A 17,292-nucleotide genomic window follows, 5' to 3' on the forward strand; every position below is an offset into this window, starting at 1 on the left:
GGAGAGAGATTGCTAAAATTTCAATAACCAGTAAAAGGGGACTAATTGAGAAAATGATGTATGAATGAAATCATAATTCGTACCTTCAAGAAACAATTAGAAATGAATAGAAAGCATGCCTAGGCGAATTCAGGAACTTATTAAAGCAAAAGGATGACATACCATGTATTAGAAATATAGCCACGAACTGCTTTGAAGTTTTTTAAAAATTTTAAATATTTTTTATTAATTCTTAGCACTAAACTAGTTTTTTTTTAATAACTAGTGGCATTCCAAATAAGAAGATAATCAAAAAACAAATTTCAGTCGCAAAAAATTAAGATATAGACCAATCAAGGGGGGAAAATTTTAAATTTTTTTGGGTCTAACAATATGGTCAAGTATTGTAAATGTAAATCGCGCACTAGAGAGTAATAGCTTAATAGAGATAGTTAGGCCGGTTTCACACGTGCCGGATGGATTTGCCCGGCACCGGCCGGCGCTGTGTAGTGGGGGTGGTGTTGTATGGACAGCGTCGGGCCGGCGCCGGATGGATTCGTCTGGCACGTCTGAAATGGTAGGTACTAGCCCATACAACACCATCCCCTCTACACGGCGTTGGCCCAGTGCCGGGTGAATCCATCCAGCACGTGTGAAACCGGCCTAAGAGTATGTAAAACGCTGAGCGCAAAATTGATTTTAAAATGCCTCTTTAAAATTATGACTTTGCCTTTCACGCTCTAAAAAATAATATTTGAATAAAAATAGTTTTTTAGCAAAAATGTTTTTTTCAAAATATTTTGCTTTGTTAAAAATAATATTCTGTTTTAAAAAATAAAATTATAAACCGTATTAAAAAGTGACTCGGTGTAACGAGCGCGCGTGCACACCACTAGACCTTCGCGACGTTTCTGCTAGATCTCGAAATTGCGCGTCAAGTTCAACATCGATTTAGTGTTTTACCTGTTTTTGCTTGAAAATAGGCAAATCGTGAGTATTAAAACAGTACTCAGCTACTTATATGTATAAATATAAGTATATGTAATCGAAAACACCGGCCATTTTGACTATTATTAAAAACATAACCTCAAATGTATTATTTATGTCTTTCAATTGAAAATTGTGACCTATAAACTGATTTAGTGTTTAGCGTGTAATTGTAATAAAAATCGTATATTTATGTACTTGAAAAAACATAACCTCAAAATGTAATAATTTTATTCATAAATCGACCATATGCTTTTAATTTCAGACAATGATTATCCCCGTTCGTTGCTTCACGTGCGGAAAGGTTATCGGCAACAAGTGGGAGGCCTATCTGGGTCTTTTACAGGCAGAGTACACTGAAGGGTATGTTTCAAATGCATATTACAAGGTGACCAGATTTTGAAAATAAAAATAAAATGGCTGTTTCGGAAATTTTGTTTGAGGAGGATAAATTGTTATGGAAGCTAAAAAAAGTCATCATAAATTTTTTTAGAGTAGGACAATCTTCCTCAAAAGAGGACGTCTGGTCACCTTATATTATCAAGTCAATCATCAAAAGTGTATATAATAATCTAATTTTTATATTTTTGTAGAGATGCCCTCGATGCGCTCAGCTTGAAAAGGTATTGCTGCAGAAGAATGCTGCTCGGACACGTTGATTTGATTGAAAAACTTCTCAATTATGCACCTTTAGAAAAATAATTCATTTAATATGATAGCGTAATTTTATTTCTAGTTTAATTTTAATGTAATATATATTTAATTGATTTTATTAATAATAAATATTTATAATTATGCTTGTATTTTTATTATAATAATACAGCTTACAAAGTATTTTTAGCAGTGCTGTACAACAGGCTTTGGAATAAAAATATCTGAACTTTTTTGGGTATCACAATTTAGTTTTGTTTAGTTCTCGTCCATTTAAAAAAGGGGGCCAATATCTGCTAGAAGACATTAATTAAAATGTGAAATGGAAAAATATATTGCTTTAAAAAATATAAAATGAAATCCCATTTGCTTGTGGAACTCCCAACAAAATTAAATTTCCCGAGGAAATATCTTTATTATTTAGTGTTGGAAGTAATATTTATTTGCCTAAAAGAAATCGGTTGAAAGGTGAAACGGGAGAGTTGATATTGTTTTTATGTACATTATAATTTAAAAAAATTAGCACTGAAGTATGAATTGCTATATTCGATTTGCGTTAGCATGGTCAGTTCGAGAGCTATCCATTTCATCATTATTCATAATTGAGAAGGAAGGCTAGTTTGGGTTTACGCCCCCCCCCCCTACTATTAGGGTATTATATTTGATATACTTATCATTACTCCGATTGATTGATAAATATAAAAAATATAGTAATGATTTTAATTTCTATAAATTTATTAAAAATATAAATTGGTAAACCCAAACCTGCCACCTCTTTCTCAATTATAAATAATGATGAAACGGTAGCTCTCGAAATGAATGTTAATGCAAATATGGTATAGATAGTTTTTGGTTTAAAACTGCTTTAAACTTTTACACCATTTTTCAATAAACATGATGTCTTACTATATTTTCTAACTTTTTGTGTAAATTATTCTACTGAATATTTTATTTATAAATATACTTTATTCAACCACTAAACACATTTTTAAATTAATTTTGGATAAAAATAATCGCTTTTTTATTTTTATTAATGTTTTATTATATAATAGCCATCAAGTAATGAAGCAATGCAAATGCAAAATCAGCTGCCTTGAATAACGCTAAAGCGAGATCTATCGTAGCAACAAACAAATACGAAAAAATGTGCCAGGCAATCAGCTAGCCAAAATATCATCCCCGAGCGAGCAGGTACAATTTTATTGTTGGCAAATTTATACAGACCTGCAATAATGGATATTGATCAGATAAAAACAAAGCCCCACCACAAATCACCTAGATTGGTCAAAGATTTTAGCAATAGGGACACTAGTCTCTTCTTTCCGCGTTTCTGTTACGCCAAATTGAATTAGAGAAGCAGGTGTTTCAGCTCTGGTTTAGCCAAACTCATGATTTGTAATAAACATTATAAATTACTCTAGAGGGAACAAATAACACTGTTCTGCTACAAAATCAGGCGACAGATGTTTTTGAAATTAAATCAGGTGTAAGGCAGTAATGAATTACTATCAATATTAATATTTAAAATGGTATTAGAAACCGTTCTCTAAAAATTTAATTTAACAGGATAGATTGATAATACATCCTAAATAAACACATATGCTGATGACATAGTCTGATTCGACATGTCGAGAAGCGGCTAAATACGGATTAAAAGTAAATGCATTCAAAACCAAATATAATCTTACTTAATGATGGAACGTGATATGTACGAACAAGTGGAAGACTTCCTGTACCAATATAAGCTCCCAAAATAAAATGGTAGAATAATTTAAAATACGCATATTAGGCAGAAATAGAGCATTCGTGCATGCAAACACTTATTCGGATCCCAAATAATAAGCAGGTGTTCCAAAATTCTTATATATAGAATCATAATATGATCAATAGCTACAAACGAATATGGTCAGAATGGAATAGTCCGAAAGATCTAGATCGGTAAACCAGAGGTCTTTGGTTTGAGCCAGGGTAGCGGCCTTGAATTGGTATTTATAAAAATGCGCTTTTATTAATCAAATGGCCCCAGCTGCAAAGTGACATATTGATTATAAATTAAAATACATAATAATTTATATAGATGTCACCGATTGATAGATTTTCAGTCTGGTGGTTGATACTTACTTGTAGGTGTTCATTATGTCTGATTGACTATAGCACATTGGACTTACACCTGTCATGTTACAATGGATAATAAAAAAATATGAAGAAAAGAAGACACCTAGCTAAGCTAATCACGAACTGGAGAAGCTGACTGAGAAAAAAACAAGGACTAAGATGGGCAGGACTAGAAAGAATTCAAGCAATCAGGGCCCTTAAAAAATTAACAAAATGGAAGCCATAGAAAAACAGGCTAGAGGATGATCCAAGAAAGATGGAACGCTTGCTTCAAATTTAAGATGAAAAACTTGAAGACCATAGCACATTTGAAAATCATTGTGAGTCAGGCAAAGACATGTAAAAATTTGTAGAGTCCAGAAAGAAGAAGAAGGGATAATTCCTATGTATTCTGATCTACTTAGTGAAGCACTGCAACAAATTTTGAATATGAATCACATATAATAAATGAAGTATTATTATTAAGATCTGTAATGGGAATTTCTATCACGCTAAATGCAATATTCGGAAAGTTATCTTTCAGCTGCATTTAAAATCATCCTCGGACTGAACTATCTAATGGTGTCATTCAACGTCTCATTACTGATACAGTAGATTGACTAGTCTTGTGTACGCAGTAAGATAGAATGAGTAACATCAAGATTACGTGACCAGTTTTTAAGATATTCAAAATGGCTATAATATTCAGAGACCAGAATAATTTGTGTATTTATTTACATAAGTAAAGTACCTGCTCTCATATCTAATTGAAGATAAGAGAGCTTATAGATATATCCATTCCAAAGTACAATGTTATCAAAATGAAAAAGATTTGCTACGACAAGCCTAGAAAATCAAGGTCTCCTGCGGTCAATGGCGCTGGATATATTAACAGGCTAAATTAACACTGCCAAAAAACACCTATGATTACCGTCCCACTGACTAGTTGAGGATGAATTAATATAATGTACACCCACCATAACACGCTGTGGAGATTAGTGCAGGTGACCTTGCTTACACCACAAATTGTAAATCTGCTCACTGTAAATACTTTCACAAATCGGATGTGATTAAAATAAACAATACCGTACTTTTTTACAGCGTTTAATTGACTTGAAAATAAAACATGGTGCTGAATAAGAATCTTATTCTAACAAACACGTGACCTTTATTTAAAGCAGTCTACCAGATGTGTATATAACAGAATTATTTTCATCGGTTAAATATTGTTATTTTTTTAATCTCAGTCAAGAATGTGGAATGCATCATATTAAAAATGGTGCAATAAATGTTGAAGATAATACACAAATTGACGAGCGATTATTGTATTACAATAATCTATGGTGTACTTATCTTATTTCTTATCTTTGAGTAAAAAATGCAATTATACAAAGCGGCGTTTAAGGCTTGTAAATTATGATGATTGTGAGTTTGCACAAGTCAATCATCTGAATTGCAGCAATTTTTCAAGCAAATTGCAGTAAATAATGTCCGATTTCAAAAGCACCTGTACAATGTTAACATTATGCTTAATCGTCTTAAAATTTGTGAAAAATATTTATTTATGTAAAATCAAACGTAATTTGTTGAAAAACGTTAATTAAAAAACAAGAAAACTTACATTTGCATAAAACACTTATAATTTAAAAAATACACAGAACTTCTAACATTAATTTAAGCAAGTTTTTAAACAGTACAGTGTACAAAAGATGGAAAAACAAATACAAATAATATTGCACATCTGTTAAATAAAATATCTACATCCATTATATTCTTTGAACTTATTAATATAACAATAATACATAAAAGGCGTTGGACTAAGTTGTTACCAGAGTGTATAAAAATATTTTAGACAAATGCCAATTATTTATATTAAAGTTCCTTGTTGTTGGAGAGAATTTCAAGAAAATTTTTGAGATATTTTTACAAGAGGTCGTATCCGTATTTTTATCAAAGTGTATTTTTGCTAGGAACGTTGAGATACAATTCATTGCATTCTCGGTGTAACGTCTATTCAAGTGACAGTCAATGCTTGGCTACTTTCGGCTGCGAGAGAGTCGCGATCACGTCCTTTATTCTTTTCAGTTGCGGACAAGACCTCAACGCTTAAGAACAACGGATGATTTTGGCGATAGCTATGAAAATCTGGAAATATTTATGTGGGATAGTGCTCATATATTTTTTCATATATAACCAGAAAAGCAGCTTCTTCTACTCTGGTTCAACCAAACTTGAGCTTCAAAAATCTTTTAGACGATTTGGAGACTACTAATAAATACAACATCTATTCGAATATTTCATAAAAAATCAACACAAATGACCTAACCTAACCTACACTATAGATCTAAATGTAAATTTATAAAAAATTGTTTATGTGAAATAATTACCTAATGCGTCAGAATAGCCTAGTACTATAACCACAAGTACGCTCAACTGGCAGTAAACAATATTTCATTCATTACCTTCCACGAAATTAGACTTTAAATTTTGTTGTTGCGGTTTTCTTTGAAAACCATTGCCAATATTGAGCAATTGATGTGAGACGATTATCCAACGCGACAGGATACGTATCAGATTATTTTAATGATGATTAATAAAGTGCCACAAGCGAGCGGCCGTCAGAACAAAAAAATAGCTAACTATGATCGTCGGCCATTATTTGGAATTAAAACAATGAGGAAATTTCAATAGCATGACTGCTTTGTACATATCTTTGTTTCAGTGCTATTGCACTAAATAACAATAGCAAATGTTGCAAACCTCTGGTGCCATTCTTCATGATAACGAAATCATTGAGTAGTCAAATTTGATCTTCTTTGATAGCGAATTTATCTCATTGTCAAGAAAAAACCTTTGTTGGATAAAAATGTAGAATTTTATCTATTGAAAAAAAATATATAACATACATACATACAATTAATATAATCTTTACTGATTAAATAATTAATATACATTATACTATAAGCTCAAAAGCAAACGGATTTTCCGTATTTATATACATAAGATATTTAAAAATAATCCAATAATAATATTTTAATATATACGAAGAACGACGCCACTCATGATAGCATGCATGCACAATTTTATTTTATTTTAATCTACGTGCTTGACGCGTTAAATCAGACAAATTGATTCAATACTAATCTGAATATCAAGCCTTAATAGGTTTCCCCAATGCGTCATAATGATTTGCATTTAATTTTTAAAAATTTAATAAATATATAATATATATATACATACAATACATATACACACACTTTTTACAGAGCGATTCATATTAAAAATTCGAACGAAATGATTATTTATACTAATTCAGATTTTTTAAAAGTGACGCACTATCACCCAAAACATCATTGTGTCTGGCAAGCTCACTAAGAAACTAGATGATTTATGTAAGGGTTGAGTTTTCGTACACTGAAGTTAAGAATAAAGGATGCAATCGCGACTCTTTACAGTTCGCAGCTCAAAATCGCCGAGCATCGATGGATTATCAACACAACATCTAAGAAATTTTAAAAAGTGCTTCATGTTTATTTAACACATGCTACTTCCAGAATGAAATAAATTGTATCCCAATGCTCGGATATAAATACAGATACAATCCATACTCATATTGTATATATTATATATATATTTGTATACAATAAGTACTTCGCTTCGCTGAAATTTGAATGATGTTATAGTCATATTCAAGGACGCTATGAGATAACGTATTGTATAAAACGCGAGTCGCCATTAAATTGTTAGTAAGTGACGTAAAAATTGGCATTGAAACAGCGTGTATTAAAAGTACACGTTTGTAGAGGTGCTTTAATTTCCATGCGGTTCACTCGGAGGAAGAGGCAATGTAGCGCCGGTGCACTTAGCGGGGGCGTACGTTTAATGGTTCATGTAATTTTATATATTTTCATCTTTAATGTGCATTTAAGATGAACGAATAGTATGTTTATCTTTACTTTCAATAGCGTATTTGTTGATACGATACGTGTGAAAGGAATTTATAAATATGTAAATATTGTATCCCTTACAAAAAAACAGAGCTTAAACATTTATTACATAATTATTTTAATCAGTAGTATGCATAAAATATTTCTGAATAATGTAAATAATTACAAGTTTGTAAAACGCTGGTACTTGTTTACTATCTAATGATCAATAGTAACAGCGGACGATGAAGTCACTCTGTGTTTATTTTCTTACGAATCAATTAAGTTTTTATTATATTATATAATATGTATGATTGTATTTATTATACATAATATATAATTTAATTCGGTCCCAAATATTTAGAACTACTCGAAATGCGTGAGAATAATATTGTTGTATTTTATGATATCACAGTATATTATTATTATATATAGCTTTATTTTAAAATCATACGTGCAAAAACGATCTAGATACTTATTACATTTATCATTATACATATTTGTACTGTAATATATATAAGTTATTATACATCACTATAAAGCAAGCGAAAATCTATGTATTTGCACAGATGTTTATTGGCAGACAATTGTGAATTCCAGGAGATATTAGTCTTTTGATTTATTGTTCACTGTAACAATGTATTAAATTGATCAATGAATATAAAACTGCACAGATTTTTAAATGAGATCATATTTATATATGATCATTACATGCTCTTAAATTTAAATATGGACTATGAGTCTGTTTTATATTAATGGGCATATTTGGAGATCACTAGATAATGCAATATAGTCTTTTTTAGCCAGCTCTCTTTGTTCTGTTGGTCATTATTATATAAATTTCCGTATTATACGGTCCATCAGGACACTGATAATATCGATCTTCACCCGGGTGGCAGCTAGTTCCTAACACATATTTTATATTGTGGTAATAAGTATATCAATAAAGCAGGAATCTTTTTGATATTCAAAATAACAACATAAAATTTATAGGATCGATAAAATTTAAAGCAATTTCTGTGTATAATTTATGTCATATAATTTTTGTCAATATATTATTAATTGATATTATTATCAATAAAGAGCTATTAAATCCACTTAGACGAATAAAATTCATGAATAAAATTAAAATATATCTAGAAAGCTGCAAAAATAAATGTTTGACTTAAAAAAACATTAGTAAAAACTACATTTTGCACTACATAAATACTCTTTAAACCATTTTTGCATAAGCTTTAAGACACATTTCAGGGCCGCATCGAATAAGCATTATTATACATATTCTTTGCAATTATCAGACTGTCACCCAGAAATGGCCGCCTTGAAAATTAAGTTTTCACTAGAGGATGTTTTGGAGGAGCTTAACAACAACACGATTGACTATAAATTTGATTTCTATCCTTTTCGTCCAAGCTTTTACACAGAATTTTATTGTATATAAATCATACATTTGCGTGCATTAGCTTAAAAATGAAATAATCCAGAAATGGATATTTATATCAGGCATTTTCTTTAGAATAAATTACTATATTTATAATAGTATACGCCTTTACTTAATATTAAATAAAATACATTATACAGAAGTTCAGATTCAAAATGTATAATACAAACATTTGGCTTCCTGTGATGTACACTGAGTGTACATAGCATATTAGTAAATAAAAATCTCTAGAACCATGTCGAAAAAAAATGTTTCTCCATATTAAATAAGTAAGATACTATTAAGCATGTTTTGATTAATACGCATCTATAAAGATGCATTATTGAGATTAGGTGGACTTAAATACTGTTTCTATAATTATTATGATTGCATGGATATTGTTTATATGACAACGTAGAATAATACGTGAAAGCTACAATCCTATAAAAACGAAATATATGTTTATTTTTAAGTCAATATATTATTTGAAGAATAAAAAAGGAAAAATCAAATAGATATATTTATAACAAAACATCTGATTTTATAAAATACAACAATATTATTCTCAAGCGTCATAATTTATTAGGTGGATTTGAAATAATCGGTTTTTATATTAAAAAATTGCAATATTAATTTCTTGAATTTTAAGGATTATATTAATTTTAATTCGACGGGTAATATTTATTTTATGTACTATCTGATATTTTCTCAAAATAGTAGAGATTTTGCAGTGAAATTAAGTGTAGTTACGGGTTAATTGTGAATTTATTTGGCATCGTAGAAAATTGTGCAAAAGTTATAGTCCTATACAGAAAGGCAAAAAATATTTTTACCTAGTAGCCAATTTATTATTTGTTATAAAAAATAATATTAAATAAAGGCAGACTTATTTGATTGGGTCTCGCTTGGTAAATTTGGCGCAAATGTTTTAATCATACCTGCCACAATGCCTTGAATCTCAGGTATGTGAATAATGTGTTCTACCTGCGTTGACCTATGCTGCTGAATCATAAACAAGTGATACAATTTAAGTGTCAAGGAGAGCCAAGGAGAATATCGTAATATGACTAAGTCTACAGATATAGACGCGAAACTAGAATGATAAACATTGAAAAACTTGATGGGTCGACCTTATTAAAAAACAACTATTGGGCTATTTTTGATGAGGTAGACTCTAAGCTAAATAATAAATACCCGAATCACATATCCCGAAGACTAGATTCTCGATGAGATGGACTGACCAAATCAAGTCTACTACTGGCTCAACTGCAGTGGATGCTCTTCGTGTGGTGAAGAGTCGAATGAGGTGGAGGGGTTTAAGTCTGTAGCATATATGCTAGTATGGATCATCCTCAGTTATGAAGAAAATAAACTAAGAGTATACTGGCATCAGAGAATAATACAGTTTTGATCGTTTTTATAATGAAACTTGCAATTAGCGTAATTTCAAAGTGTTTGCCAATATTGCTAAACAATACAATCGTCGCAAAGATTTGAGCCATCTTCTTCTATCATAAAATTGTATTGTCTTTCGCAATGTATTTACATGCATGTGTTAAAATTACGCGTAATTTGCAAACAAACATGGGCTCTAACGAGTGCCGGAAATTTTCCCAAATTTTTCCTGAACCGAAATAATGGCGTTCCAAAATAGAAACAACATTAATAATTGTGACAACCTTGTACGTGTGCCATTGCGGTCAAGTTATTTAGAAAAAATACGCTTATGAATCATGAACAAGTGGATGATTTAATTGAGGAGGAAACGAACGGTCAACATTAACGAGCGAAAAAATCGCAAACATCTTAACGATGAAAAATAATACATAAAAAATCTGTACTAAATTGTATGTAACCATTACTGCGTTATTGTGATGGAGATAAATAAAAGCATAATGTAGTTATCTATTGTGTCAGAAACGTCGTATCTCGAACACAGAAAATGAGGACAGTAAGAGAATCGATACAGATTTTAGTTTAACTAAATTTGGTAAAAAACATTACTTACACAAGAGCAACAGATTTTTGTTGACACGACCAATTTCCGCATGTAGAGTTATGAACAAAAAATATGTAAATATTTACAAATTGCTATTTTTTGGTAATATTGTTATAATATTTATATATACATAATTACATACATAAATTACATTGTCAACATATGTAGTCAGAAAATTTGAAATCCATTTATTTGTAAATGATATATAATATTACATATGGTACATCGATGATAGTACATATATAAAAAATTATAGAACTACTGCATTATGAATTTGATATTATGTGAAAGAAATACATTTTTATTTTATTGACAATAAAGTAAAATTATATATTTTTATATAGTTGTAAATAGATTGAGTAAGCTTTCTAAAAAATATATTATATAACTCCTCTGAAGCTGAACCTTATTATTTATAAGCTCAATAATTTTAAATTTTATTATTGCCACAAAAATCGTAATATATAATAAATATCCTAAAAGTCGTAATATCCTAAATAATAAATATATATGATGCAAAAAATAAAATATAAAGTGTTTTATATTTTTATTTTTATTTTAAACGTATTTTAATTTTTTGTGAAACGTTTTTGCCCGGTTTAATTTTTTGTTTGTTTAGTTACGATTTTTTAAATTTAATAACAGCCATTTTGACACAAGGATATTTAAAATAAAAAGATATGATAAAAATTACTAAAAAACCGTTATATTCTGCTTAAAAGTTATTGATATGATATAGAATATTTTTTAATTAAAATAATATTTAAGTGATCATTTGGAAGTAAATTATTGATGTATGGCTTTTTAATTGTTAGTTTATAGTGTTGTGCTTTAATAATTTTCATTTTATCTTCAAATAGCAGTTAAAATATCGAGTTTTTTATTTATTTTTCAAAACAACACAGCTCATAATCTACAACTTAAAAACGTTTCGCGCAGCTGTTTACTTATTGTAAATTCTATGTACCGGAAAACAATATTTAGTGAATGTGTATTAATAGAAAAGTTATATTTTATACATACATATATCTCCATTATCTAAAATATAAATTAACTGATTATTTAAACTTACGACAATTATCGTGTACTTAAAAACCGCTAAATAACATATAGAGACCACAATAATTAGATAGTTTTCTGTATATAAAAATGTGTAAAAATAGTTTGATATTTTTAGTGCAGCTACGAATTTTTATTATTTTTAATAGCCGCCATTTTTAAATAGAATGCTGAAACAAGCTGACTAATGGCCAATTTAATATTTATACGCCTAAATATTTTATGAAAATTAAAAAAAAAAATACAATTTATAAAAAATACTTATTTTTTTAATTATACGATTTCTATTATTATTATTATTATATTTACTTTTTTATTATTTTTTATCTAGAATTAAGAAGTTACATTATTAAACATCTGCCATTTTGAAACAATATGGCGGATCACGCTGACTAGCGAATTTAGTTGGGGTCTATTTAAAAAAATATGTTGGCGATACGATTAAAAATACAGCAGTTATGGTGTACACAAAAACCGTCATATTCCACATAAATACAAAACATGTATAAAATAAATATTTTGAATAGCTGCCTTTTTGATATAAGATGGTGGAATAAGCTGGATTATTCAATATATTTACAAGGTCTCTTTTTAAGAGGAGTTTCATCATAAAAAAATGTTTATATTAAATGTTTTTTATGTGAGTAAATTTGAGTTCTCTAATTATTTTAAATAAGATTTTTATTAAAGGTAAAGAATGATTCAACCTTCATAAAAAAATAAACATGTGTCAGTGCCTATTATTATACTTACTCACAAATTGTTATGATAAAAAATACATACTATATACAATATGTTTATTAGAAAAAATCCATTCTAAATATTTTTAAATCTATCCTAAACTCTTTAAAAATTTAAAACCTAAAACCATTTTTTATTTTGATTATTTTATTTGTTAAAGAGTTCAACGCGTTACAACGGGGTAAATCTGTATCAACTGAGTAAGTCGATCTAATGTAATAAATACCTACAAGTAACTATAATATTAACGACCAGACTGAAAGTCCAGGAATCGGTGATATTCATATTAATAAGTATAAATTATTATGTGTAATATAATTTATAACCAATAGATGTCACTGCAGCTGGGACCGGTTTTTTTCGGCTACCGCTGCCGGGGCTCGAACCCGCAACCTCAGAGTTACTAGTCTGAGACGTTACGGACTACGCTATTCAGTCCTTAAATTTATTATAAATGCATAAAAATAAATTGTGCAATTCATGTATTTAAAACAGTAGATTTATTGTTTTATTTAAGATCTGTACAATTAAGTAAATTATTCTTAAGAAAACGCTAACCGGGCGGATTGAGACAGAACAATTTCGTGAAAATCAGCACACTTACATACATTATATATATTTTTTTTGGTATATATTATATTTATATTAAATATGTTTAAATAATATTTTACTAATAAACTGCTAAAGATATAGTTCTGAGCTATGTTATTATGGCAGATAAACAGGTTTTTTTATTTACAAAAATATCAAGAATGTGTTCTAAAAAATTATTTATTTAAAATAAATTAAAAGCAACGTGAGACGACAGGCTACCCTAATGCGTCACGATGGTCAAAAAATAATACAGAGTATTATTTCAATACACAAAAAAGTATAAGCAGTATGAAAAATAGTACAATTCGAATTTATTATGTTGGCAGCATAATAAATCAGACAGCTGTCAATCATCACGCGTGTTCAAAGTGTCAAATGTTAGTTCGCAACAACACATTTACGAAATGGGTCGCTTAACCACCGCACACTTTTTTTTCAAATGGAATGAACAAAGAAAAATATGATAATTTATACAAAAAAAATAAAAAAAACAATTATCACTTCTCAGAAGGTAAAAATCCACGTCAAAAGCAATAAAATAGCGGCGGCGCTGACACTATTTTATTTCTTTTGACCATCTGAGAAGTGAATTGTTTTTGCGCTCTCCTATTGACTACAATTCGGTTTGAATATAATTTGATCAGCCCATAGTAATATCGGTAAGGATAGCTATCATATTTTTAAAATATAGTGGCAGGCCTGGATATATCACTTTCACTCCAATCTAATTCGACACCAGCGGCTTCTAATTGTTTTTCTTGTTTATCTTCCTCATCGCTTATGAGTTTCATAACAAGTGGACGACTTCTTTCATGAACAAAGGAGTCTGAATCACTATCACTATAATGTTCATTTTACTTGGAATATCTGAATCATTATCCGCATAGTTTTCCTCTATAAAACTTTCTTCTGCCGTTTTTTATTAGGGTCGTAGATTAAATTATATTTAAATTTAGAACTATGTATATATTTAACACTATATTATATAACATACAGTGTAATTATTTTCACGTACATATGACTATATACATAAAAAATGTGCCACTTCTGAGATTTATAGCCTTTCTAGTAAGTCAGTGATATATGACAGTAGATAATATTTACTGAAAATGTGAAAATTTCCTTATAACAAGACAGAAAATAATACAATAAAATTTCACTAATTCAACACTATTTAATTGTTAATAGTATAATAAATTCGTAAAAAATCGAAGAGTATTTTAAAAAGGCAAAATTAAAAGAAATACAAAATATATGTGTATAATTTTTTTTAAATAAGTTTCGTATTTGTCTAAGTATAATTAAATATTTTTTTTAGCCAAATGAAAATTCATGCACATATTAAGTCATGTCTTAAAAAAATGAAATGAAACAATAAACATATTTTAATTTGACATGGAAACCATCATATACAAAAAACGCAAATTAGCGTCCGCGGTATTTAACTCAGGACGCTAATTGGCGTGACCGGTAGGTAAAGTGTTAACCTTTAAGAGTCCAAAGTTATGTATATCATGCTCAAAATGGTTTTACCATTACAGTCCAAAGGCATCTATGTCATGGTCAATATATTTTCTAATTTTTAAATGACTTAATGATAAAATTTCCAGTATTTTATTTCATTAGTTACTCAGAGATACTTTAATCAATATATTACCTAACCTAACCTAACCTAACCATTTTACTCGGAATTGTCAAATTAATAAAACTCGTCGTAAAATCTGTTAATCCATAGATAGATTTTGGAAACAAGTTTTTTAACCAGTCTTAACCAGCAGACGTGAAAATTGATATTCATGGTTCTCAATCTAAAAACTTTTGTTTTCACATTTACGTACATATTTTCTTTAAATAAATTAAATAACTGTTTTTAATCAAACTCAATATTTAAACAATATATTTAGTTATGTAGTAATAAAAGAAACAATTTCGTTTTTAATGTAATGTTTTATAAGAAAAACATTAAAATAGTGAATATTTTTTGGTGTTGATTAGAAGCCATCAATTTTTAATAATGAGCCATAAATAATTTAAGCAAAGTTTTTAAATTCTTTGCGCGCTTTTTTGTCCATTTTGTCCAATGCGATTTTTTTATGAATTTCAAGACAATTTTGTTTAAACTTCACTCCAAAAAATTATTTGGTAAATATGATGCTAAAATTTCCTTAAATTAAACCAAAAAAACGACCGTTACAGAAAGAAAAACGATTCGTAAATGGGAGAAAAGCCAGAAGGTAAAATCTAAAGGCAATAATAGCGTAGTCCATATGTCTCAGACTGATAAACCAGAGGCTGCGGGTTCAGAATCCAGACTCGAATTTTTAAACTGCAAAGTTTTATTTTTTATTGTAAATTATAATACAAAATAGTTGATAATTAATTATATAGATATCAACGTTTTAATACTTATTTATAAGTATTGTTTGTGTCTGATTGATTTGCCCAATTAGTATGATTTGCCTTGTGTAATGCAGTTGGGTTTACGCCTGTCATATTACAATGGAAATAAAAAAAATAACACTTTTAATATTTATTATTAAAAGTCAACATAAATAAAAATTAAGGACGTAACGAATTTTAAAAACAAAAAGATGGCATTACAATTTTAATCTATTATTAAAAAAACTTGTATTCGTTGCTATTACTCATACAGAAAATAGCATTAGTCGACAGTGAAAGGAGCCGGGATTTTTCTGTGTATATTAAACGATATACGACACTACTTTTCCATGACAACGTCGTCCACACATGGAATCTGTGATGAACGACGCACTTCCTACGCATTCTAGTGATCGATAAACCCTTGTGCGTATCGTATATCATTATTAATAGATTTCCACCAAATAGCTTTGACCAAATTTACAAATGAAGCACAATTAATAGTAACATCGTATTTTATGTTGTTATTAATAAGTGTGCTTCAAATTGAGCTATTCAATAAAAAATTGTAATTTTTAGTTAGAACGGTACCATGCTCAAATTTGACAGTTGCGAAATGTCCATATGATGTTCAAAACCAAACCTAACCTAAATGAATATAATAATGGTAAATTTATTTTAGTTGGGTTTGGGTTTGAACAGCACAGGAAACGCAATGGGTAGGAACAACCGGTTGTTTTTGAACGTGACTAGCAAGTACCAAAAAAATTTATTGAAATACTGAATGCGTTAATTGAATCATAACCAAGCATAGCACTTCAAAGGCTTGCATAACAGTCTAAAGTTTGACATGTGGGTACCGCACGAATTAAATATAACCAAAATTGCTGTTACGAAGCTTGCTCTACACATTTTTACCCAACAAAAAGCAGTCTGCACAAGTAGTTGGACAGTAATAACAAAACCTAAGGAATATAATAATTTTATATAATTCGTATGAATTAATTCGAAACAAATTGGGAGAGGAAAATGGATAAAATAAAATGTAAGAGGTTATGTTTGTCAATACATACATAAAAGGTAAATACTGTGATCTAGAAACTGCGCAAAATCATTTGATAATGTACTACATAATCACGTAAACGTTTCAGTGAGTCATATCCGCGTGTTAATAAAAGCATATTAAATAATATTTTGTGCAATTCTATAAATAAAAATAATGTGTATACCTTACATTGAATAATAACTAAAAATCAATAATTAATTAAATAGTACAGGAATAATAATTATTAATTAATATAATTATACGAATATTGTTGATAATATTTAATTGTCATTATATTCATAATTGAATAAAAAGTAGATTAAAAGGGAAAAAATATTATATAATTGCACAAAAAGCTCCCGGCTGGAAAGGGTTTACGCGTTGGCCATAACACGGAAGCGAGCGAACATCCCTCGCG

At 29.2% G+C, this 17,292-nt stretch overlaps 2 protein-coding genes across 5 annotated transcripts in view; one reads left to right on the forward strand and one right to left on the reverse strand.

Moving 5' to 3' along the window:
• LOC148235614 (polyamine-transporting ATPase 13A3-like) overlaps nucleotides 1-17,292 on the reverse strand; it is a 34,198-nt gene that overhangs the window by 13,703 nt on the left and 3,203 nt on the right. The window contains exon 1 of one of the 4 annotated variants that reach the window (XM_088184022.1): nucleotides 10,252-10,360. The exons of the other annotated variants lie outside the window; for them this stretch is intronic. The gene's annotated coding sequence lies outside the window, so the exon portion shown is untranslated. Of the gene's footprint in view, nucleotides 1-10,251; nucleotides 10,361-17,292 lie in introns of those variants that run through there. 4 annotated transcript variants of the gene reach the window in all.
• On the forward strand, nucleotides 847-1,761 carry Polr2L (DNA-directed RNA polymerases I, II, and III subunit Rpb10). The gene is made up of 3 exons (XM_088184029.1): nucleotides 847-969; nucleotides 1,232-1,329; nucleotides 1,560-1,761. Exons 2-3 carry the CDS (start codon nucleotides 1,235-1,237, stop codon nucleotides 1,666-1,668), a joined length of 204 nt encoding a protein of 67 aa, XP_088040155.1. The 5' UTR covers nucleotides 847-969; nucleotides 1,232-1,234; the 3' UTR covers nucleotides 1,669-1,761.

The sequence above is a fragment of the Plectrocnemia conspersa genome, unplaced genomic scaffold (assembly GCF_051122295.1).
Source record: "Plectrocnemia conspersa isolate PC_06_02 unplaced genomic scaffold, ASM5112229v1 ptg000004l, whole genome shotgun sequence".
Lineage (NCBI taxonomy): Eukaryota > Metazoa > Arthropoda > Insecta > Trichoptera > Polycentropodidae > Plectrocnemia > Plectrocnemia conspersa.

What these genes read in the sequence shown, in the direction of transcription:
- Polr2L (XM_088184029.1), top strand. Translation starts at nt 1,235, where the DNA reads ATGATTATCCCCGTTCGTTGCTTCACGTGCGGAAAGGTTATCGGCAAC. An exon ending in CAGGCAGAGTACACTGAAGG is followed by an intron (nt 1,330 to 1,559) that starts GTATGTTTCAAA and finishes ATATTTTTGTAG; the next exon opens with AGATGCCCTCGATGCGCTCA.